General features: G+C 36.5%; 1 protein-coding gene across 8 annotated transcripts in view; it reads right to left on the bottom strand.

Moving 5' to 3' along the window:
• Nucleotides 1-26002, bottom strand: part of apaf1 (apoptotic peptidase activating factor 1) — a 93880-nt gene that overhangs the window by 8844 nt on the left and 59034 nt on the right. The window contains exons 1-27 of one of the 8 annotated variants that reach the window (XM_068219731.1): nucleotides 21458-21619; nucleotides 19716-19936; nucleotides 19165-19354; nucleotides 18883-19080; nucleotides 18128-18317; nucleotides 17324-17436; nucleotides 16874-17005; nucleotides 16289-16527; nucleotides 16044-16211; nucleotides 15840-15971; nucleotides 15650-15763; nucleotides 15005-15189; nucleotides 14100-14226; nucleotides 13885-14010; nucleotides 13587-13727; nucleotides 12405-12530; nucleotides 11495-11647; nucleotides 10906-11034; nucleotides 10115-10240; nucleotides 9891-10010; nucleotides 9304-9429; nucleotides 8432-8548; nucleotides 7617-7742; nucleotides 6538-6666; nucleotides 5441-5566; nucleotides 4666-4791; nucleotides 3217-3363 (exon numbers count right to left, since the gene is read on the bottom strand). In XM_068219731.1, coding sequence (XP_068075832.1) covers nucleotides 3217-3363; nucleotides 4666-4791; nucleotides 5441-5566; nucleotides 6538-6666; nucleotides 7617-7742; nucleotides 8432-8548; nucleotides 9304-9429; nucleotides 9891-10010; nucleotides 10115-10240; nucleotides 10906-11034; nucleotides 11495-11647; nucleotides 12405-12530; nucleotides 13587-13727; nucleotides 13885-14010; nucleotides 14100-14226; nucleotides 15005-15189; nucleotides 15650-15763; nucleotides 15840-15971; nucleotides 16044-16211; nucleotides 16289-16527; nucleotides 16874-17005; nucleotides 17324-17436; nucleotides 18128-18317; nucleotides 18883-19080; nucleotides 19165-19354; nucleotides 19716-19853 — 3744 coding nt within the window. In that variant the 5' untranslated portion in view covers nucleotides 19854-19936; nucleotides 21458-21619. 8 annotated transcript variants of the gene reach the window in all.

Below are 26002 nucleotides of genomic sequence, written 5' to 3'. Positions count from 1 at the left end.
TTCAATTTAACCAGCCGTGTCAATCTGTTTTCTTTAAAAATGCACATTTATGTTCATGGTGTTTCAAGCTACTGGTTTAAAACGCACCAATGAACAACTATTGGATATTTCAGCATTTATTAGTGCCGTTACCGTTCATTAATCCTTGACTCCAAATTAACAGAAGCGTTGCAATTTAGCATTTTATCAAAGATGAAACGCATGGCGGCAGCAGGCCTGTCAAGGTTCTTCTATTTGTACTCGGATGACATAAACTACAAATGGTGTCAAAGAAAAAGTAATACCGATGGATGGCTCCGTACAAATAAAAACATCTTGGTGACAAACTGCAGAAGGCAGACATCAAACCACCTCAAAGTGAACGCGGAGCTGCCATGCTGAACGAGCTCAGAAAGAAGACGTTTAAAGGACTCTTCCTGATGTCTCAATGACGAGCTAAACCAAGAGCACACAACACTGTCCCGTTCTACAACACCAAACAATCCTAATTCATTTTCTTACGTTTATACTCTATTAAAATCATTTCAGGCTCATTAACACTATTGCTGTTAAAGCAAACGCTGAAAATTGGAAAATGTCACAAGCAGGACTCAAACATGCACCACTGAATGAGCGCCACAACTCAATCTGCCAACTGCCATGCCATAGTACAAACCCTCAACTTGCTTTATTCCATTTCAGTGTTTGTCTGGGCCACATATGGACAGGAAATAGCGAAATAAGCATCCTTCAGTGAGAAAAAAAAAAAAAGGATTTCACACAACATCTGCTCTGATATATAACCAGATCTCGCAGGCAACGTAAATTCTCAAATCCCAACTGAACTGCAACGCTGGCAGGAAGCTCAGCGTGATGCGTCATATCTCGCACACCTCCGTCCTTTGTGTGGTCGTAACAGATTTACAGCAGGTTTGGTTGGGTCTGATGAAGACGTTCGGCTGGAGACTCGCATGTGATGATTAATTTACCGTTTCATATTACAGACAGCGGGATCCTGAGTGAGAAGACAGCCAGCGATCGATCACGGCTTATTATTGGCTATCCGACAGGGAGGGTCAGGAACGCAGGGGCCGCCTGATGCAGACACATTTGATAAACTGACAGATTGATGCTTGATGAAGCATTACTACGGCCGTGACACTTACACAATGTACAGACGGCTCGGAGGATATTAATAAAGAAGTCGTGATGTGTGAGGGATAATGAGCGACACCGTTGATGGAAGTTAGTCTCGCTCCATTCCTGACATGCTAATGTACCTCTGCGACACGAGCGATTGGACAAGCATCGGTCTGATAAAACGGATGAAATGCTCATGACGTTACAACAAACACACTGGCGAGACTCAATCCTGCTTGATAGGCCTGCACTTCATTCATTTCACAGCTTTTGCTGATTTACAGTGAAGTGGTACTTAATTAAACCAGAGCGAAAAGCTCTTCACATCAAGGCTCAATGCACAACAATCTACAACTAAAGGCCCAATCCAGATTCTATTTTTTTAACCTCTACCGCGTCTCCTCGGCCCTTCGAACTGAGTGTGAAGGGGAAGGGCTTCAAATTTTACTCCTAAGAAATGGGACAGCACTACAACACCTGCACACGCCATCATATGTCATCGTGGTCCCTTCATGCCAGATCAACTTCTGTAGTTATTCCAGTTGCGTTATTTTTGGGTATTTATCTTTAGGAAATCACCAAAGGTATGTATCGTGTTATAACTACATTAAATATATAACGATATAATGTGGCTTTGCATTTACACCATGGCCATAGGATATTAATCCATGTAAACACACGAAAACTATTAACATTATACCAGACACTGTCAAAATGTCATTTGCAGCCACTAGACTTTACTGACAGGGTATTTGAGTGTCAAGTGTCAGATGTGAAAGTATGTTGTGGGACTGCTATACACGAGTTATTATAGATGGAACAATTTAGAGGGCTTTATTACTGTAGTTTTTTAAAAAGCAGAAAGGTAAAATACTGTTATGAAAGTATTAAAATATGTGCTTGTTTGTTGTAAAAATTTGTAATATTGACAAAAAATAAAATAAATAAATAAATAAATAAATAAATAAAAACAATTACCTCATTTGTGCATTGACTTGTGTGCAGCTGTTAAGCCATTGTACACGCTGTATTCAAGAAACATTTCTTACCCCTTGGTTTCGGGCATGGTCCTAAAATTTTTTTTTTCCTGTTTCAAGCCCTATATAGCTCTTTGCCTCAGCCCTACTCCTTCAAGCTAAAGAGAATTGGGACACCCTCACCCCTTCACATTAACGCACAAAACAATGGGAAGGGCTAGGCTGTAGAACTGGGATTGTGCCCAAATATAATAACTGTCCAAATAACAAAAATAATGTTTCTTTTTAGTTATGCTTTTTTTCCCCCAAATACCCCATTATAACCCAAGTTAACGGAGCTCTCTAACATGTCAAGTAATTGCACGATAAGTTGATATAGATGTGACAGGCCTAGATGTTCCAAGTGTGCTACATTTCTAGCTCATCTGTCAAGTAGTGAATCCAGCTCATGGAAACTAAAGATCATGCCCCCTCCCTGCTGTGGTCTAAACATTTAGAATGACTTTCACAACAATGTCTAATATCATGCTTGGTGCTAATGAAACTCCAATAACTTCCTTTCAACAGTAACTAGCCTTTTTAACTCACAACCTCACAGCGTGTTCGTCAGCTATCAATAATTTACGATTAGAAATCCTTCATAGATTACAATTCTGGAAGATACTTGTCAATGCCATAAAAGAAACCGAGAGCTATAAAATGTCATCTACAACCAAACCCCTTTAATAAATCAACAAGTCAGCCATGTCATTCACACAAGCCCTGATTCAGCACTAATAAAGCCAGTTTTCCATCATCAATTAATACAACAAAACTTACTTTCTATTCTGGAAATACAGAATAAACCTCATTAATGGAAAGTGTAAAGCACACACGCTTTCTGCACTTCTTTCAATTCGTTGCAGCAACAGTTTTTTTGCACTCTGTGGTCTGTTTGTGATATTCAGCAGCAACTAACGGCTCACAATCAACATGATTAACACAAACGTTTCACCTTAAACGCACTGGAAACTAAACTGGGACTTAAACTCAAGTGACGTTCCACCCTAGACTGAATGAAGTTATTCTAAAAGAAAACAGCTCTTGGATTGTGAACCATGATTATGTTTGAGTGCAGTACCTTGATGTATCCGCCAGTAGAGACGAGCACCCTGTTATCAGGAGAGAAGTGCAGATCAGTCACCCATCCGCCATGGTAGGAGTCCATCGAGTCTTTAGTGTCCCGAGAACAGATCTTCAGGAGAGCTCCATCCAGCATGCTCCACAGCTTTGAAGCAAAGCACAATACAACAAGTATATTATCAAAATAGATATTACACTCCACGAATGTAAAGTACATTCCACAAAGGGTTCTACAAACGTACTGTTTCTTGTATGAATTTAATCACAAAAATAGCTTCAGAAACTAGCACATCCCAAATGCAAATACCACCAGCACTAAAGCCTTTACACATAATACTTTGAGAAATGGCGAGTTAAAAATGCACAAATCAGTGCCAGTAAACACTGTTAAATAATAGAAACATGAGCTTTGAAAAACAGCACCACAGGCCATGAATTATAACATCACAGCATTTGATGTCTTTTTTTGGTGGTGCTTTCACTTCACCCATTTTCTTCTTTCCTTCTGTGAGCTGCATCTTTAATTGATGAGCTAGATCTTTACACTTCTGAGCACCGGGACCCGTCTCCCAGCAAGAAACAGAGCTCGGAGGGGGTGACAAGAAGAGGCACAGCTTTGAGGATTGTTCCATCAAGCGGTATTTGTCCCAATATTGCTTGATGCTACTTTTCTTATAATGGGACCGACTTAAGGTCCAACCAAAGTTGCAAACTGACTTTCAATTTTGTTCATTTCCATAGCATGCATACAACAAATAAAAACAAATAAATAGACCATTGAAAGGCATTTATTCTGTAAATGTATTTCCTGTTTTTGATATTCAGTCGTATTAGAAAGATGGGCTCAAACTCAATTGAGCGCATTCATTTATGCTCAGTTTTCCAATTCATGGACATCTTGATGTTATTTTGCATTTATGCAGTATACTAATATGCGTGTCAAAATAGAGAAGTAATACAATATACTCTGGTACATAAATTATGCATTACCTTTAATATTGCAATGCAACCATATATGGATGGGTCAGTTTAGGGCTGCACAATACATTATTACAGCATCGAACCCGCAATTCACATCACTGGATTACATTTATTAAACATGAAAATATAAAGATATTACTATTTTAATTATTTATAAAATGATGACCGTGTTATCCTCCGGATAACCATAAAGCACTGTTTAGTTTATATTTGCATTTGCTCGGAATTTATTATATTTTATGCAAACGCAAACAATTACATATTAAGCACTGGTGTACAACACGCACATACTATAACACTGCCAATATGAGCATTACACACAAAAAAAAAAAAAAAATTCTCCAAAAGTCCAGTTTTAAAATAAAGCACACTCAATAAGAAAAATCCCCACGATAACACTAAAGACTTCTGAAATTTAAGGTCATTACCAGACATTCCACTTCAAGGCTGTTGGAACTTTACTTACCCGGATTTCTCCATTGTCATCGCCAGTTGCAAGTCTCTTGTTGTCCCAAGAAAAACGGCAGCTACGAACGCAATCCTTGTGTCCCTCCAACAAAAATATCATTTTCCATGAGGCACTGCTCCACACCTTGAGAAAAAAAATAAATAAATAAAAAAGTTATAAAACCTTTACTGCATTACAACAAAAAACAAAACACTGCTAAATAATTTAAAGAAACTGTATAGTCAGTCAGAGATTAATAATACCAAACCAACAGGGTTAGGTAATAATTTTCCATTTTTGCCTGTTTTTTTTTGGTCATTAACTGAGGCAGATCCATTTGGCAAGAATTATTCTCTGATCAGCTTTGCCATAACTCTGTGATTGAGAAGTTCTGGCAGACAGACGAGAACATGGCGTCTCATTATAGAAAGCTCTTCTGGTAAAGGCGGCGTCACATGGAGCGAGTGAACTTCATCTCATTACACACTCGTGTGAGCGGACTGGACTCTGACCTCGGACACCTCCAACAGAAGATGTGCGCGCATTACGGAGGCTCTGTACTGCTCACACAGAGGTAATTAAGCAGAGTTTGGCTGTACATGCCGTCATTCACGCAAGCATCCTGGGTTCAGTAATGACACTCCAGATATTCACCCAGCAGAGCGTTCAAAAACTAGCAGTGTAACAGGAGCAGGTGTTCGCACAGTAAGAGTCCAGGATCTAAACACACAGGCAGCTGAAGCTGAAGAGAATAATGTGAAGGATATCTTGTTTGCTTTGTGCTCTCTCTGACCTTAGCAGTCCTATTAGCTGAGGTGGTGGCAAAGAGGCGTCCATCAGAGGACACATCACATGACAGGACGGCACCCTCATGACACACGAGGTCTTGCAGCATCTGCCCTCTGGTCAAATCCCAGACCTACAAACAAAAAGCAGAAGGCACTTTATAAAAATATGGTGTAACGTCCCACAATTCAATCTAAACCATATAAAAATGTAAATGGTTCAATCTAAAAATTCAATTACTAACTTAACATTACAGATAGTTGCCACGTCATAGTTTGATATTTTCAGTTAAACAACCTCACAATATAACAATTTTACTCACTTTTACTAGAAACGAGACAAACTAAGAAAAGGATCTAAAAACAAATCATGAAGCAAGTTTTTTTTTTGGTTGGAAATAGGATTGTTTTTCTTTTCCCACCGGCAGTGTTTGCCTAATACAAGGAAAACTCAATTCATTTGGACTAAATGCTTCTTGATTTTCTCCACCATTATGCAAGAACTTTAAAAGGAACATCTTAACTTTTGTTACATGTACATGACATTCAATAAGCTAAAATTAATATTTAAGACTTGGCCACATTTACAAGGATTTTACCAATAAACATTACATCAGCATGCTCATAAGGTAGTCTACTCTATTTTGCTATTAACACACATGCACATTTAAACCTCATATCAACTAAAAGTGAAAACTCACTGTAATTTACCTAGATCTTTAAAATCAACCAACTTTAGATCCTCTTTCCATAAACTGTTAAAAACTTGTCAAGTTTGAGCCCTATTTATTGATATTTACATGAAGATTTGACCCACACCAATTTCCCCCAAAATCCCTGACTACAATCGCCATGAACAAACCAAAACGTCTGTTTGGGAGATTTTAAAAACCTCTTTACAAGTAATTAACTGCATGCATCACCTAATTATCATTGTTAGCTCTGCTTTCTGTCCAAAGTTTGGCCTCGATAACCATGATTTTGCTCTAAAAGCAATGCAGTCCATTGAAATGGAGCTAAATGAGGTCTTGACGTCATCTTTCAAGCTCCACATGCTGCAAAGATTTTTTTTTGGAAATCAGAGAATGAGGCAAAGATGGTTTACCTTAACTGTGCCATCAAACGACCATGAGAACAGACGAGGAGAAGATGAAGAGCTCAAGAGGTGAAACTTCCTGACCGGCTCCATATGACCCTGCAGCACCATACACTCGCCGGTCCTCCACTTCCACACCTGCAGACATACACACATCTTCCGTGAATACTGAGGCTTTGAGATTCAAATACTTACAAATATATATTTACTACTATATAGTACTACTGTATTTTTCCAAGTGGGTTCAGAAGTTTTCCTCTGTTTGGTGCACCGTGAAACCTACGTAAATGAGTGCACTTGCTGATGTTGGTTTCATTTTCATTTTAAACGAGTGCTTTAAAATGTGGACTCCACATTTAAAATGAACTCCATTTTCAGATCTCTGAATTCATTTTGCAATTTGGTTGCTGACCTACGCAGCACTTCTGGAGGATGTCAATTTAAAAGGCCTTGTTTACAGTGTCTTTTGAACTGAATCTGCAGCTTGCCTATTACTGTTTTGTTTCAAAACTAATTAACCAGTCAGCAGCAGTCAACAAACCTTGAAGCATTTTTTCTACATTTAAAAGTCACATTTTATACTACTACTACGTTATAATAGGCCCATCCCCTGTAAGCCCATGCATTGTGTATTCAAATACTGACTTTCAGTCTGTGATGAGCATTCTACTACAAAAATTCTTAAACCGTATTAACATTCATCACCCTCTGTTTTTGCAGAATTTCAATGTGCATGCAGCTGTTCACAATCATCAATTACTAAAGTGTTTCTCTCCCTCCCGCATCCACTGCTTGTCATCAAAAATACAATGAATCAACGAGGCTTGTGATGATTCAGTGTCTAAAACTTCTCCAACTCTCAGAACAGCTGCAGCACAACTTTGAGCATGTGGTGCAATTACTAAACTGCACCTGCAAATCAGCGGACGTGTCATTTAACGCATCACAGCCAGACGATAATGCAAAAACTAACTTGTACAATAAAGCATCCAACAAAAAAACAACATCCTAATGAAAACAATGCAAAATGCCATTTAAATCACTTTCTCCTCTCTCTGTTCTAAAAAGAAAAAAGAGAAAGAAATTACCCGGATAGTGGAATCTTCTGAGGATGTTATAAGGATTTCACAGTCGTCAGTGAACTGGCAGTGGTGAACAGTCTTAGTGTGGCCTGAAAGCTTCACTGATGCCTTTGAAGAAGGAACCTCAATCACCTTCACACAAAGAAAAATTCAATATTAAACACTGTTCCAATGCAATGGTAACAAGACAAAAATAAAATGACCATTTAACAAATTTAATACACAGTTTGCATCTAAAAGACCTCAAAATCCTGAACTGCATTGAACGTTTAAATACAGGAAGCGCTAATAATAGCCATCCATCTATAGCGATAATCTCAAACTTGAGCAGTTCGTTCCACATTCCTCCAAATATGATTAAAAGTGTTTTATGGGAGCACGCTCGTGTGTCTGCCATTCAGAAAGGTGCTGCATCTGAAGCTTCAAAACTCAAACTTCAAAAGCTGCCTGGGGCCACGGGAGCGTGCGCTGTGTTTTTGGAGAGTAAATAAGAGGTATTTGCGCTTGCGGGCTGCTGTTCTGGTTTAGCGCGAGCGGCACTGCGGGATCAAATGCTGTCAAAATGCAGATTTACAAGTCACGGATAAATCTGTGCAGAACACACAAATAACTGTGTCAGCATTAACGACAACACTCACTTCAGAAATAAGCCGATTTGGTGCTCAAAGATTTCATGATGTTCCAATGTGCCACTTTTTTTGTGGGAAGTTGCATTTAGGTTTTTAATTTAACACTTCTGTGGGTTAAATTAAATTGTGACGTTGTAAATAAAAAGCGCTGTCAGGGTGAATGCCGTTCAGACATGCCGTTAGTCTCCATACCTGCACTGTACCTGTCTCTAGCCCTAATGCCATCACAAAATCACGCTGTATGTTCAGCAGCTGCAAGGCTCTCCATCCAACAGTCTTCAGAAACTGTCGAACTTTCAGCCTTCCTGTCTGTGCAAACATACAAAACATAGACCTCATCTCTCTACAGCAACCCTTCATTGTTCCACTGATGTCTGACTTTCCTTGAGGTGGGGGAGATTATGCAATTAATAAATACATAGTGCATCGTTATATGGCATCTATATTTCCTGCAAGATTAAAAATGAAATGCATTAGATGTCCATTTCACACTAGTTGCAATTTGGCGCCCTCTGGTGTCTTGGAACTTTGCAGGAAAAAAGATTTAGATTTGTTTAGATTAAACATAACTACAAACTGTAAATCCAGAAAATCCAAGAAAACACTAAAGTTAACTGAAGTGTTTAAGCATTACAAAAATAACCAAGTGTACGTGTGTACATAAACATTATTTGTCTCGGTCAACAACACATTGATTATATAATGAACCGATTATTTTCATCCATGTCACACTTTCTAAAATCTAAAATGTTTGTTTGGCAGTAGAGGAGGAGTGTGATATATGCGAGAACACACTTTCGTTCTGTCAGTCAGCTGTTACCTCCAGGCATCTTAACTGTCCCAAATATCCAGTACAACACAAGAGGACAACACCCGCCTCCAGCACCATCAAACACAGCAGAGAGTGAAGAAAACACTGACTGCAGATGACAGCCATGGCAAAATCTCATCGCCGGAGGACAGTCAAAACACCTACTAGCATCCCCTGAAGGTCTGACAGTGCTTCGCATGGCCAAAATGAAGGTAAGGTTTTTTTAAGAATTGGATTAGGTGAGGTGATGCACCTGTACTGTTCCGTCCTCAGATCCCAGAGCCACAAATGCAGCGTTTCTGCTGATGCACGAACAGCGGATCCTGGATGACAGCTCCTCGCTCTCAAGCACGACAGCACCTGTAGATCCACTCAGCACCTGTGACAGTTTGGTAGTAATAAATTAGTAGCTTAAAATTGAAATGATTAGAACTTGCCTCAAGACAAAAAGTTAAACTGATCTGTACAACAAAAAAAAAAAAAAACTATGTACAAAAATGTACCTCACCTCACACACAATGTTAATACATTTGATTCAACTTAATTCAAATACTACATGTTTAATAAAAAAAATTAATGATCAAATTCATTAATTGCTTGAAATTAATAAATTGATTAAAAATAAATAAATCTTGATATGAATTAATGTTAAATTTAAAATGCTCGCTTTTAAAATGTGAGAACGGCAGTAAAATAATTGAACCATTAAAAAATAAAAAATAAAAAAAAGGAACCGATTTTAATATTTCTTAACAAAAATAAACAGATCAAATGAGCAAAAAAATCCTAGTAAAAATGGCAGTACATCAACTAATTGCACTGGTCCCTTGTGTCCAGTACCTGTAATCTGTTACTGCTATCGGGTGCGATGATCGTAGCATCACTGTGAGAGAACAGCACATCAGTGTCCCTCTTCAGAGCCACAGCAGAAGAAGTGTGAACCCGGTCCGTCTCCCACAACTGGATAACATTCAACACTTCATGATCACAGGTCAGTGCTGTTCAAAAGATCGCTGTAATGCAACTGACACAACGCAGGGAAGACGGGAGTAAAAGCAACTCACCCTGATAGTCTGATCATCAGAGGAGGACAGCAGGAGTGAGCCGTCGGGTGAAAACTGCACACAGTGAACCCAGCTCAGATGACCACTGCATTCGGCTTTCTTCTTACTGCTTTCGAAGTTCCACAGCTGAAATAAACAACACTTCTTAGCACTTCACCACACTTATGCCAGCCAGAATTACTTCAACCAGAGTTAACAAAAAAAACAAAAAACACAAAAACATGGCTTCCCTACAATAAAATCAATCACTGATTTTATGATCACTTTCTTCAAAACCTATGGCTTTATTAGCTTCAATTATTGTATTTTGCTGTGAAAGCACTAAAAGTTTGTAAAATAGAACAAAACTACATATAAATATTTTTTTAATCTTAGAAGGACAGGACTTCCAAAATCCCAGAGGGACTGTGTAACAGCGTTAGAAAAAATTATACATGATTTATGAATAAAATAAAATTATTTAAATTAATTCAATCTAAAAAATATATATAAAATCTAAAATAAAACACTGGTTATGTTCAAAAACCTTAGAACAGTTATTGGCATACAGCAATAGGTTTTTAAATACGCACGCAAAAAGTTAAATTACACATTTTTATATCTCAGTTATGCTTGAATGGTTAATTACTTTAAGGATAGCATAGATTAACATCATACTACAACAATTGCAGTATCCATAGATGTTTCGCATGTCCAAAGTCTAGTCACTGCAGCTTTACATGTTAATTGCCATATCAGTAAATTATTGATGTTTAATAATGTTTTAAAGAAAGTCATGATCAGTTTTGTACCTCTACGGTGTAATGCGAGAGAGCGACGGCCAGCAGGCTGCTGTTAGGACACGCATGACAGAACTGAATAGTGCTCAGACGACTCGTCTTCAGCTCCAGCAGCAGGTCTGACGTCTCCACATCAAACACCTACACACAAACACACAACATACAATCAGAAAACAAACCAATCTCATCTAACAGCTTGAGTATGTTGAGTACGTAAGTTATGTTTTAGAAATACTTTCAAACTCAGCATTTATTACAGAAGATTAAGCCAGTTAAGCCTTTTAAACCAAATGTCTTAGTTTCTTCTGCTAACACCATTTCATATCCTGAAAACACTCAATCATTGACCTCCGTAGTAGAGGAAAAATACAATGGAAGTCAATCTCCAATGGTTTCCAACATAACTTAAATGTCTTCTTTTGTAATCAACAGAAGAAACAATGCCATGGAGAATTACATTTAATTTTAGGTTAAACTGGCTATTTAATTTTGACTGTGTGTGAATCAGATTTTAAAAAGGCTGTATTTACAGGCACCAAATCAAAAATATTGAGTGGCAGTGCCAGCTCATTTCACAGCAACCACTCATGAAATCACTTACAAACACTGTGTTTCTGGCAGCACAGATGATTTGTGAGCCGTCAGCCGACCAAGTGCTGCATTTCACCATGGCCTTTATTTCTTCGTCACTCTCAGGAAAAAAACTATCGACATCAATTGATTTCCACTCGTTCGCAGATGACACTTCAAACAGCTGACAAAAAAAAAAAAACACAATTTAAGTGGTTGGTGAGTTAGTATATTTCACCCCTCTACTTTATATAATATGGTTAGGTTTTCATTTATATTCTGACTGTCTATACCTGATCAGGTATTACTTATAAAATAATCTAGCATTTATTCTATTTATATTACAATTGTTCAAACTTCTTTAGATTTAATTTCTATAGTTTCTATAGTTTAGATATAAACTATCAACATGTAAGAAATTTATTACTGATAAAACCTTTAAATCTGACCAAGCATTTATCCATCTAGTTGATTTTAAACTAATACCCAGTTACTAACAAACAAAATATTCCTTAAAAAAATACATTAATGGAATCCATTTATATATAAATACTACATCAAATTTAAATTGCTAAATGCAATAATATAGCATTTTCGGGTACTCAAAATGGTTTCCTCAGCCACCACAGGCATGCAGGAATGCATTCTGCACCAGACCCACACACCAGCTAATTGATTGATAGAGGGATGAAGCCAATTAGATAATATGGGAATGATTGGGAGGCCATAATCGACAGGCTAGTGGGCAAGTTTGGCCAGGATGCCAGGCATACGCCCTTACTCTGATTATATAAATATAATGCATAATTAGATATGTTACAAATAAGACCAAAATTACATTAAAGCGATTAAATGTCAAACCAGATAAAAATAAAAGCATTGTATTTGATCTGTATATGTGGATTAAACTGATGATAAAAATCACATAAAAATCTGCACACCTTCAAGCTGCCATCACTGGATGAAGTGGCGAGGTAAAGGTCATTAGGAGAAAAACAGCAGTGATTGACCGGCTCCATGTGTCCAAACATAGTGTTCTGAGACGTCTTTTTGTTAGGGTTCCACAACTGCAGGAAACATGAAAATGAGATGAAATAAGGACACATGGAATATGAAATGGAAGATTGCTCAGTCAGAGCTTATTGAACAGGACGGCCTACATAAAGGAAGAACATATTTAGTCCGCATGAACCACCACGTGTTCAACACATCCACCGTTCCACTCTCTAAATCTCATTTCGGGGTGTTTCTTTTGCTCCTCGTGCACAGATATTCCACGAAATTCCCCTTTTGTGTTGACGCCTCCAATGGGGGGCTGCTCTCATTACGTTTTTGACACTTGCACGCTGTTTTCGCACCTCAAATGAATACAGCTCAACTAGAGTCTCCTGCTGTCACACTCCTACAGATCTCCCACAATTCTCTGCAAATTTCGCAAGCTGTAAGATTACACAGCTGCCCCGTTGGCCTGTTCGGAGAGATCGTCCTACCAGCTGTCACTCATTACTCATGTTCAGCAGATCTCAATCTAAATGTGGAGTTAGGAAATGAAAAGGGCAGGACAAGTGCAAATCAAATTTAATTGGCAAACTCTTTGGAGCTCCTCAACTACACACCTGAGTCCTGCGCTATGATGTACCGATGATTCTAAAAAGAAATTAAAAACTTCACTTTTTCCCCAAAAATGAATATTGGGAAATAAAACGCCTTCACTGATACCACTACTGAATTAACTTGAACATATTGAACAAATCAGGACTTTGAATCAATTTTAATTAAACACAATTACTAGCGTTAAAACAATTACTGTTCATACAACATAAATGTAGCCATCATGTAATAATAACAATAATTATTAGTTTAAAGACTGAATATTTTATTATTAAATTAGTATTCATTATTAATTTTCAAAACGACCACTCAGTACAAAATCTAACAAATAAGGTTTCTTTAGGTATTTATTAATTAATTATTGATAATAACATCCACATCATACTACTACTGTTACTGTTAGATACTTATGCTTTTTATACCATTTCTTTTGATTATTATAATTATAAAAACTAATTATTCTAATATTACTAAAGTAAAGATTTAAGAAACAAAAAAAAAAAAAGCATCACCTTGGTGTTAGTGAATTTGTCATTTGAGCAGGTGGCCAGCAGGACTCTTCGGCCTGTGTTGGTGAACTGGCAGTGGTTGATCTGCTCCTCGTGTTCAACTTCAAACTCTCTGATAAGAACACCTCGCTCAACATTCCACAACTAAAAAAAACCCAAAAACATAAATAAAAATCATGCATGACAGTGCACCATGAAATATAAATGTCAAACGATAAATGCTCTGTATTACAGATGCTCAAAAAAGTTAATTCATAAAAATCAAATACATAAAAATGACCCACAAATGGACACCACTGACCTTCACCTTCTTGTCACTGGCACATGTTGCTATATGCCGGTCATCAGGGGAAAAGGCACAGCATAAAACATCTTCCTCATGAGCCTGAAGCTCCAGAAGCTTCTCTCCAGAGGTTGATTTAAACACCTAGACAGAACAAATAAACAAATTTGGCAGTGGCATACGGTAATAATCACAGCGTCAGAACGAACAGCAGGACACAAATGGAGATTTACCCGAAGTGCCTTGCTGGCTCCACAAGAGGCAATTTTACTCCCGTCTTTTGAGAAGCAGGCATAGTAGACAGCCCCCTGGTGAGGGTGCATGACTAGCCGAGACAAACCCTCCTCAATATTTTTATTCCTATGGAGTAAAAAAAAAAAACAGGCTTTCAATGAAAATCTAGTCTCCCACAGAGAAGTTACTGAGTGTATTTACATGCATGCTCTTAACCTGATTATGCTTGAGCCAAAAAAATGCGCCTTCATTTAAACATTACTTTGATAAAGTTAGTCAAAAAACAATCGAGTTTTGTCCCTTATGCCAATTTCCCTCAGCATGTCAAAATGCATTAAATTGCTTTCTGTGGGTTATTGAAGTGTGTGTGAGATAAGTGACAGGAATGCATTATTACAACAGACAGAAGTACATACACTGAGCACATGATTTGCAGTAATGCGGGAGAACATATACCACAAACTCACTCCAGGAATTATAAAAATGTGTCCTCATCTTGCATCAAAAGAAAGTCTACAATAAACGTGTTTTAGCTGCTTGAGTATATACGAGCATCAAGCTTCTTAATGATTTTGTAATTTTTTTTATTTATTATTTATTGAACATGACAACAAACAAATATACTTGGCATTAGATTCACAAATCTATCTATACACATTATAATATATTGTATAATATTATGTAATGTAATATAACAATAGACCTTCAGAGACAGTTTCATATCATATATTTTAATTTTCATAAGTCATTGCAAGAAGAACTGTCCGACAAAATGTTTGACAGCAAGATGAATTTTGTAAAGTAATGTTTGTGTGAAAAAAAAAGTGTTTTCACTATGCTGATTTCTGGGATTTATTAGTGCATTTATAAGTGCAAGCATGCTGATTAAGAGAGAGAAACATACACCCAGTTGAGGTAGATCTGCCCTCTGCTGGCCCGTTTCTGCGCCTGCATCAGTGCCTGTCTGTAAACCTCTGAGCGATCGGGCTGAGACAGAGCCAACTGGACCACATCAGGGAACGGCCTCTGCTCCAGATGATGACCATTCAGAGAGAGGAACTCCTGAAACTGCACTCGCACTTCACTATTCTGAGTAAAAATACAACAATCATTTATTAGAGAAAATAAGTATCAGGGTGTTGCAATGGGTCAAGTTATAAGTGATTAACAATGCATTTATCTTCCTAATAATAAAGACATAAGCAGAAAATAAATGGTTTTGGTATGAATAGACCAAAAATAAAAAAAAATGAACAAATTATAGGTTAAATAAAAATGTTTCAAAATTAATAATAAGGGAATTTTTTTTTTTAAATTGACCAAATTGATAGATTATACAGTCTCAAATACAGTGATTTATGATCCATAGATACATTTTTAAATTATTTAATTTAAGAAGTTAATTTATAAATTAAGTAAAAACTAATTTAAAAAAGGCCAATATATAACAACATTAATACATGGATAATAGCCTATACAAATCATGGTTGACTAGTTATTTGGTCAAGAACATGCGCAAATGAGGAACAAAAAGTGAACCTGTAAATACCTCTTTATCTAGTATTTCCCCATATTCCACATAGTCATTGATGAGATGGGCAGATCCCATAATCCGAGCCTTCTCTTTGACCCAGTCCAAGGAAAACATCAATGAATAAAGCTCCTAAAAAGGTGGAGAAATTCTTCAAGATACAAAAGTTACAGTTTTAAATTTAATTGGCATTAGACTGCAGCATTACCTTCGACAGTCCTGCTTTAGCCATGTGATACGGGATGAACTGGTACCAGTACAACGAGTCTTTATCTGCAGAGTCAGGTGGGCGTTTACTGTAGAACCTCTGATACTGACGAACCATCTTTTTATGTAGTTCCTATAGGAGAAACTGACAATCAGACTTTGTTCTTTGGTGGTCTCTATTAAAATCAGAAGCAGGACAACTTACAGCAATCTGATCACGGTTTTGTTCAGCGAGGAAATCCAGCTGCAGATCATGAAGGTAATATCGATACGGTCGCTGATTACAGTCCCGAAAAAGCAGAGATTTATTGACAAACTCCTGCAGGACGTCCTCTACCTCCTCCAGCTCAAGACCCCACAGAACAGACAGAACCTGTTGGAGAGAAACCAACACCTAAGTCCAACATAAACTCTAAATCTGAACCAATTCTTAAAATGCGGTCAACTGACCTTAGCAGGCACTTTGATGTCTTTCTGCATGACGCTCAGGTCTCTGTACAGCTCTTGGTGTTCGGCCTCCAGAACCTGCAGGCTAGCGTCCATGGCCTGGTCCAGTGCTTCATAGTCATAGGATGAAGACTTGCGAATGCGCTTGAACTGCTTCTGCTGCAACTGTCGCAGGTAATAGCTCCAGCGGTCAGGGAACTCCCTCAGCAGAGCTCCAATCAGAGAAACCACCAGAGGAGAACCTGACAAGAGATGTTCACAGCGGTCAGGGGTTAAAACTACTAAATCTACAAATAATTTATTTACTGATAATTAATAAATGACTAACACTCAAATGTCAATATTAGATGCACAAAGGAATTATTTAATAAATAAAACTATAAAATACATCAATAGTACAATTCTAAATGGATAAAATATTACGTTTTACAAAATTGTGCACCCCTTGCTATAAAATATTGCGGTACATAATGCATTAAATTACTACAAATTAAATGACATCTACATTAAACCGGAGAAAAAAAAAGGTAGATAAATGAAATGCATTGTGTACTGTATAGTGAGCAAGGGTAAAAAGCAGAGTTGTACCTTTACATTCGCTTACAATGCTGCGGGCCTGTTCTGGGAGTTTGTGCATCTTCCCATTAACGTACAAAGCAAGAATTTCCAAGGCTTTTTCCTCATCCAGACCGTTCTCTACAGGCACTTCATACCTTACACCTTAAGCAGAACACACACAAACCTGTTGAACTCTTACTTCTGAATGAAATTGACATTAAACAAATTACGCAAGATAAAAAGCAACTACACGAACCACAGAAGAACATTTCTCTCATAACCTCTGCTGAAAATAGCTTATCTCTAAAACACAGCTGTTCTGTTATCAGAGTTTTGTGTAATTTCATTTAGTTCATTATTTGCCTTGGATTTAATTCAAAACCCAGGCAAGAGCAGGAACAAGACCCACAAAGTCATGAGCTAACCTAGACTTTCAAGAATAATGAATGCATGCATGGTGGGCAAAACTGAAGTACTCACCGCTGACGGAATCAGTCAGAGCTCGATTGCGTGTGGTCAGAAGAACTCTGCATTGGATATCAAAAGACCTGAGGGAAGAACTGTCCCAGACATCATCCAGAATCAGCAGAGACCTGACAGAGGCACATGTTGAGGACAAAGTTATATAAAACACTTAAAAAACAAATAAAATAAATCACTGACTTTTATTTTCAGAGTTAGGTCTAACATCACGTCACTTTTTTCAAGTCCAAACACCATTAGATGCCAATTTTATTTGCTTGTTTTAATGCCATAGCAGCATTGGCTAAATACATGGCACCATTGGTAATAAATATTCAAATTATAATTTACAATCATAACAGTTATTAACATGCATTACAGAAAATAAATACAGACAACACCACTGATAACATGTTTTTAATTTGATCAATCATAAATGGTTAAATTCCTCCAGGAGGCACCTTTATAAACATTTCCATTAAATTATTTCCATCGAATGCCATATTAGTATTCATTTTTAGCTCAGAGTATTCTGTATTACTATTGAACGTCATGATCTTAAAGTATGTTTTCATCCACACCTAATCTCAGGTACTGTAGTGATTCACCTTTGATGAATAGTTAAAATATGAAGCTCTGAGGTGTAGCAAGTCCACAGACGGTAGGTAGACCATGATTTTGTAAGATCCACTTTAATGTGCGGTTATGACCCAGTAGCAGCTACTTTTAATTAATAGTTAATTTTTTTTTATTTAAATTAATAAAGGCTTGGACCAGGAAACACTATTCCATGATGTACTATGTTCTTCCAAGCGAACTGACCTGGGGAATCTGCGGAGCATTAGGAAGCGCAGGCGCTCTTTGGCCTCCTCCACAGTGCTGGGTGGCCGCTGACTGGTGTCTGAACTTTGACACTGCTCCAAACGAAAGCACAGAGACTGCATCCTAACCAACAGGTCTGCCCGCTCACACTGACCCACAGACAGCCAGTGAACACCATCAGGAAAACACTCTGGAGAACAGAGACAAAAATACATTCACGTACACTGTACTCTGTGCATTTTTTTAGTCCTTTGGTCTTAAAGAATAAAATTAAATAAACTTAAAAAAATTAAAAAATGTTTGCTCAAACTTTTTTTTTTTTTTTTAAATGCAATGTTTTTTTATAAAAGCAAATTCAGACAAAGCCAAAAAAATCGTAACTACAACAAAATTAAAATAAGTAAAATATAAATACAAAAACAGAGATAATTCTTAAACTTAAAGCTACAAATAAAAACCATTAAATAAAATTAAAAATACAAAAGACTATAATAAACAAATGAAAAAAAACAAACTAAAAATTACTAATAAAAACACTTTGAAATAAAACCTTAGTTTAACAATAAAACAAATAACATTTCAACCAAATATAAAATAAAATAATATAAATACATGACGCAAACTAAAATGAACACAATAAAACCTCAATTAAAATAAATCCGAAAACAAATTACAAATAGAATAAAATCTTTATTTAAAAAAAAAAAAAATGTACTAAACGTTTGGATAAATGTAAATAAACAACACATCATTACCCTTAATGAGTGAACGATCTCGAACAACCTCGGCAGCCATCACAGACTTCCCTGAGCCAGCCATGCCAAATACAGTTACCCAGCCCGGTGTGTCCCGCAGCCGGTACAGCATCTCCCGGATCAGATTGAGCAGTGGAGGTCGACTCACGAACACCACAGGTCTCTGAGGAACACCTCCTACACTCAGAATCGCCTGGACTGAAACCAAAGCAAAGAAAACCTCTAGTACCTCACACATAAAGCCACTTGAAAAAACAAGTTCAAACACAACTGAGCTTTTACCAGAGGGAGAGACTCCATCAGCGAAGCTCTTCTCTCCCTCAGGGCTGAGCAGAGGCAAATCACTGTGAAGGAGACTGGCCAGATCTCCATAACTCTCCCTGATCAGGGCGTTGTAGAAGGAAATGTAGGCACGATTGTCTTTCCTCAACAGGGTCTCAAGCAGAGCCACGGCCTGCTCTTTTCTAGTGGCCTGGAGAAACAAAAATGGGAAAATTTCACACATATTCACTTTTTATTAGTGCTTTGCAAAAATTAATTCAATTCATCTTGATTTCTACAGCGCTTTTACAATGCAGATTGTCTCAAAGCAGCTTAATATAGAAGTTCTAGTGAATTAAAACTGCTTCAGTTCAGCTTAGATTTACATGTATACACATTTAATTTTTTATTCATTTATTTTTGTACATACAATGCACACGTGTGTGTGAATGTGTGTGCGTGTGTATGTATATGTATTTATATATATATATATATATATATATATATATATATATATATATATATATATATATATATATATATATATATATATATATATGAACATCAGAGACCTTGCTGAGCACTTTTGCTTCCTCATCATTGGTTAGAACGCCATCGCTGATCATGTGGTCCATCAGGTAGGAGGCTTTGATGTCCTGCTCCAGAGTGGCTTTGGAGCGCAGCAGGCGGCTGCGGGCACGTTCCTCCATCTCCACATAAGCCGCAGTGCTCGTCTGAGAAACACTGCACTTAATTTTGATTTACTTAGTGCAACGAAGCGGGATGCATGAAACTAAGTGGGAGAGAATAAACAAATAAAGCATTTTATTTGCTTATGCAAGGGCCATATTATTTCTGTCAACTCAGAGCAGTGCAGAACTGACGTTTCTATGGAACTAAAAATAAAAATAGCAAAATCTGAATTGCTATGTCATTGGAAGCTCATTTAGCTGTGGTGACCCCTGATGAAGCAGGGACTGAATCAAAAGAACCTGTGAGTGAATTGAGACACTTGGAATTCTAAAGAAATGTTTCATGCAATATTTTTTTTGTCAGTTCAGACAATTGCCTCAATTCAGAGAAAAGAAACTGAGATGCAAAACTCAAACGTCAAACAAAATGAGAAACTTTAAAAATCCCAACTCTCAAAACATTAAAACTTCACTTTTTTCAGTTTGTAGGGTGATACAACATTGTTCTGAAATGCAATCTGTATATTCAATATTTCATTACAGAAGTCTGACTTTGTCTCAATTCTAACATCAAATATAATTTAAAGTCAAGTCAAAACTGCAAAGTTGCAACTATGTGAAAGCCAGTATTAAGAAAACTGCAGATCAAAGATCAAAACATATAACACAAACTTGCAATTGCGAAATCAATTCTGTCTAAAGAAAGAGAAATAGTCAGAAGTCTTTAAGCACCAGGTTCAAGTAGATGTAGGCATCAACTGTGCTATCAACTTAATAATAACAATAATTTGATCCCAGCTTCTGATTGCTCATTAAATCCCCTAAATAAACAGTATTGGCTAAAATCCCATTCCTGCTCAATTGTCTAACATTAAAATTCCATAAACCAGATCTATAATACCTAATCAAGTCAAAGGATGACACAAATATTGAGCCAACATTTCAATAAGTATGAAAAAAACATGCCAGCAGCGAATAATAACGATCAAATAATTACATAGTAACGTGCAATTAGGCCGCAATTATCTACTGGCAGAAAACTTGGTTAAAACTAGCATTAAAGTCAATAATAAACTAACGTTTAGTGACTAATTGCATTCTTATTTAATTGTAAAACGTATACGTCATAGTCACGCTACGTTACTAACTACATATCAACTATTATAAACCATTTAAGTAAATCGTTCGTGAACAATTTAGCTGGTGTACGTAAATACAAACAGAAGAAATATAGCAGTTGACTTTACTAACTCGCCAAGTCACGGATCTAAACATAACAAAAACGTGAAGTTACCTTTTTAGCAAAACTCTGATCTTAAATCTAGAAGTGAAACTTGTAATACATACTGGTGTGGTCTTATGTAGGTCAAGTACTTACTGTCATGTCACTGTGTCACGATATACAAAATAATAAATGAGAAAAGGGTCACGACAAAAAGTTTGGGCGTGAAGCTCCTGAGACACGAAGAGAAAAGCAAATGAGTTCGACATAACGTTACTTAATTTATAGACTCAGGTGCGGCCCATTAGCGCATAGTGCCGATTACCAACTGACTTCTGATCAGTTAGTCAAGCAGAGACAGGAGACCTAAATGAATTATAAAAGACACAAGTATACTTACAGTTATTGCGCTTCGCGAAAAAAGGGATATGAGAGGCGATTGTCTGCTGTACTGAGACCAGTTACTTTTCGCGATATATTGTAAAGGAAAATAGTTATTAAAAAGCCAATTGTCCGCCCTTTAAAATTTGCGCTTCCTGCTTTTTCGACACAAACAACTTCCCCGGGGTGTGATGACGAATAGCGAAGCGCCGTGTTGTCACGTGACCCGATGAGGTAATCAGAGTTGGATGACTGTAACCAGGCAGACGCAAACATGCACGGACACTAACACGTCTTTCTTTACCAAAAATGAATACATTTTAATTTTAAAAATATTATTATAAATTGTTAATTATAACAACAAGTCGTACATTTATGTATAATAGTATTTTTGTGTGTGCACTGCATGATAAATATGCTACTTCACTTTTTTATTTAGGATTTCATAATTTAGCCTAATGCTTAATAAGGATATGTTTGTGGGAAATTGTGGAAGAAAGTAGGCTGCGTGTTTGTTTGAATTGTTTATTATTAGCTGATCATCAAAGTGTCCCGTTTCATTCTTTTCCAATATATACATTTTGCCTATAGTAATTCAATTAGCCTACATTATTTTACACATAAATAGATTTATACATTTATTTAAAAATATCCATGTGATGTTTGTACAGGATTTTTTATTTTCGTTTAGCTGTATGTTAAAGACATGCAATAAAACAGGGGTCATTCTACCAGAAATGTACATCATCCTTAAAATAAAAACATAAATACAGTGAATAAAAAGAATTTCATCCCCCGCAAAAAAAAATAAATAAAATCTAAAAATGAACTGATGGCTGATTTCTGTGAGTTGTTCTGTAAAGGAAAATGTCATTCATTTGGTTCTCAGATTTTTATTTTTTTGTTCTTTATTAAAACACGTTACAAATGTACAGACCCTGTCAATGTCCTTGGCCCAATTGAACCGACAGCTTTAACAGTTTTTGTTACGCTAAAAACTGTTACTTAGAAAAACACTTCAGAAATAGCAAGGTTAATTTGTTATCATTCACATAAGTTGATTAAAAACATGAAACTATCATTAAATTCTACAAATAAATACTATTTTACAATTATCCCCATGTTTCTGTCAGTCCAATCACAAGTGCGAGCATTACACCTTTAAGAGGAGAAGCTGACAGTGATCAAGGATGCATTCTTGAATTGTATGATTTTCTGTGGAGAAAAGTCATGCCCTGTCACGTTTTTATAAGTGAAAATCTTCTTTTCTGGTAGAATGTCCCATAGAAGTTGCCTGCAACGTTTATTTATAAATTCCTTCATTAGATTACAAGTAAGTTACAAATTTTTAACACAACTTAACTAGTTGGGTGACAGTATTCACATTGACGTAAACACATCCGGACACTTTACACACCTTTCTTTACCAAAGATTAATAGCCTACATTTGAATTTCACTATTAAAATATTATTATATAATGTTAATCACAATAAGTCGTACATTTATGTATATAAGTATTTTTGTGTGTTTATTGCATGCATGGTAAATAGGCTATGACTCAGAGCAAGCAACATCATTTGACAGAGGAGAAGCTGACAGTAATCAAGCATATGTCCTATAATTGAATTGTATGATTTTATGCTTGTTTATGTGTGATTTTTTTTTAAGAAGTGCAAGCTTAAAGGTCAGACCCTGTCACGTTTTTATAAGAGAAAATGTATGTTGCAGCTAAAATGTCCCTTAGAAGTTGCCTGATATTTTTATTTGTAAATTCCTTCCATACATTGCAATTCACTTACACATTTTTAACACAACTTAATCAGTCATGCAGTAACTCAATTAAGAAACAGGTCAGATTACTGCGCTAAAAAGAGATACACACTACAGGTTATTTATATAGTAGAATAATACAAATTTGAAAGTCTAAAATGTTTTATACAATGGTTTTCTGGCTGATGGAGTCCAAATAGTCGTATAACAATTATGTTTAGACCATAGCAAATGTCATTGAGTCTTTTCAGTTAATAGTTCCATATCTTAAGTAGCTCATATAAAGTTAATGAGATGTGCTTTCTATTTTGCTATGGAAACTGAATAGTCTTAAAGCATATAAATCACAGTCCTACTGACATATGTTGAAGAATTCATACATTGCACAATACCGTCGGAGCTTACTGTGTTGTCTGCTTGCTTATATGCTAATAGCACTAATGCCTCCACATTCCTGACCATTATCACCTGTCCCTCAGGCAGCATGCAGAAATTGGAGCAAAAGGAAAGCACAGAAATTATAACAGGACCAGTTATGTGTATTTTATCAATGAAAACATGCTGATCAAACATCGCTACACAAATACCTCTGAAATATCAAGTACATTTAATTCCTTAATTAATCTTTTTTTATAATTAATATAGCATAATAATTGTATAACAGGTGAAAAACTGAATAATTTGACCTTTTATTTGAATGGGGTCTTGGTGATGTTTCCACTTCAGATAAATGACTATTGGTAAAACAATGCTTGCATGTTGCACTGCTGACTCTGATGACGAATAGGTCATATTTCCTTTAAATGTACACCCTGGCCTGACATGGAAGCGAACACATTGGCAAACAAAGTAGTTTTTTTTACAGTTTTACTGGCACACAAAAGTGTTCTTGAAGCTTCTAATGGCTACAGTTAGACCACTGAAGTAACATGGACTGTATGGATGATGTTTTTGGTTCCTTTTTCAGAACTTTGAATGCCTCTGGACCACTGCTGCCTATGGAGGATGAGAGAGCTCTCCGGTTCCATTTAAAATACTTTAATTTGTGGTGATCTGAAGATAATTGAAGGGCTCAGGGGATTGGAGCTACAGTACATGAAAGTAAGTAATTATTTCATTGTCGGGTGAACTAACCCTTTAAGCACCGCTGAAACTGATATTGTAATGTTAAAATGGGTCCTACACAGTAAAAAATGCAGGATCCACACAATTCATTCATGTTGTCCCAACACAAATTAGGTTAACCTAACATTTTTAACAAATCCATGTGGATTGAACATAAAAAATTAATTTGTCCGAATGAAATCTCAAGAATTGTGTTGTTCCAACTCATTTTAATCTAGTAGTTTGAACGCACAAAAAAAAAAGTGTACAGGATTAATTCTTTGAGACAGATTCAACAAGACACTTTAAAACATTCCTCCTATATTAATCCATATTGACATGGCAGCATTCATGTGATTGCCATGTTCAAAAAACCTGTTTGAGACGATTTAAAGCTGTATATGGCACATCATATCCTGCTAGAAGTCGCCATGAACTGATGGGTTGACTGTGGTTATAAAGGGGTAGACATGGTCAACAACAGAAACTGTGGCTCAATTTGAACTAAGGGGTCCATAGCGTACCACAAAAATCCTCCACACCATTACACCAGCAGCCTGAAGCACTGATCCACAGCAGGATGGATCCAAGCTTTTATTGTTTATGACAAATTCTGACTGAAAGTCTGATACCATCTGAATGTTGCAGCAGAAATGGAGACTCATCAGATTAGGAACCTTTCACTAGTTTTGATGAATTATAATATCAGTTTGCTGTTCTTATCTGATCAGTTTGCTGTGTCACTTCTTCTCCGATGCTGTTTGTTCAACTGCTTATTTAAACTGAGCTGAAATAACACAATTGTCTAGTTTTAGGGGATAATTTAGTTGTTTTATGTTCAATCCACTGATATTTGTAAAAACTAACAAGTTAACTCATGTTTTCATGTTCAAAAAACCTTCATGTTTTCCCTACACAAATTGATTGTGTGGAACCCAGCATTTTGACAGTCTGTGCTTCAAGAATCATGTGTGTTCAGAGATGCTCCAGTGGTGCAATGAGTGCTTATTTGAGTCCTAAAAACATCAAGTATTTAAACCTACACAACTGACGCTTACTGGATATACTGGACACTTTTTCCGACTATTCTCTTTAAACCCTACAGATTGTTTGATCTGTGACAATCCCTGCTTATTAAAAACTCAAACCAGACCATCTGACACGAACAACCATGCTACATTCAGAGTCATTTAATCACATTTCTCCCCTTTTATGTTATATTTTCGCTTTACCTAAAGAACATCTATATTGAAGTTCATGCTCTCATTTGTTATGAATTTAGGGTATGACTACCCCAGTACTACTGCAGGTTAAAACAAACAGTTAGTCTATTTGTTCTGATTATACATAGAAACTATTTACACACAAATCACGCCATCTCACTAAATCCTTATTTGAAGAGGATTATGAAAAATATAGTCACCACCAGTGTTCTTTTAATTCTTTACATATGAGTCAAATAGAGCCTCTTAGCTTCGTAAAACATTGAATACTAAAGAAAAGTAACCATCATAAAACACCAAACTTTTCAAAATAACAACACCATATACTATCAATAATTTCTTACTCAGTTCATTGATTATTTAGCATGTTCAGTCATCTTGATAAATGTAACCTTTAGTTGTGTTATTCTCAAAATGTTTTTGTACAACAAAAAGTACAATTACTCAATTCCCCTGAGCTGATTTA

The sequence above is a fragment of the Danio rerio genome, chromosome 4 (genome assembly GCF_049306965.1).
Source record: "Danio rerio strain Tuebingen ecotype United States chromosome 4, GRCz12tu, whole genome shotgun sequence".
Lineage (NCBI taxonomy): Eukaryota > Metazoa > Chordata > Actinopteri > Cypriniformes > Danionidae > Danio > Danio rerio.
This window is presented reverse-complemented; position numbering and strand designations above follow the sequence as displayed.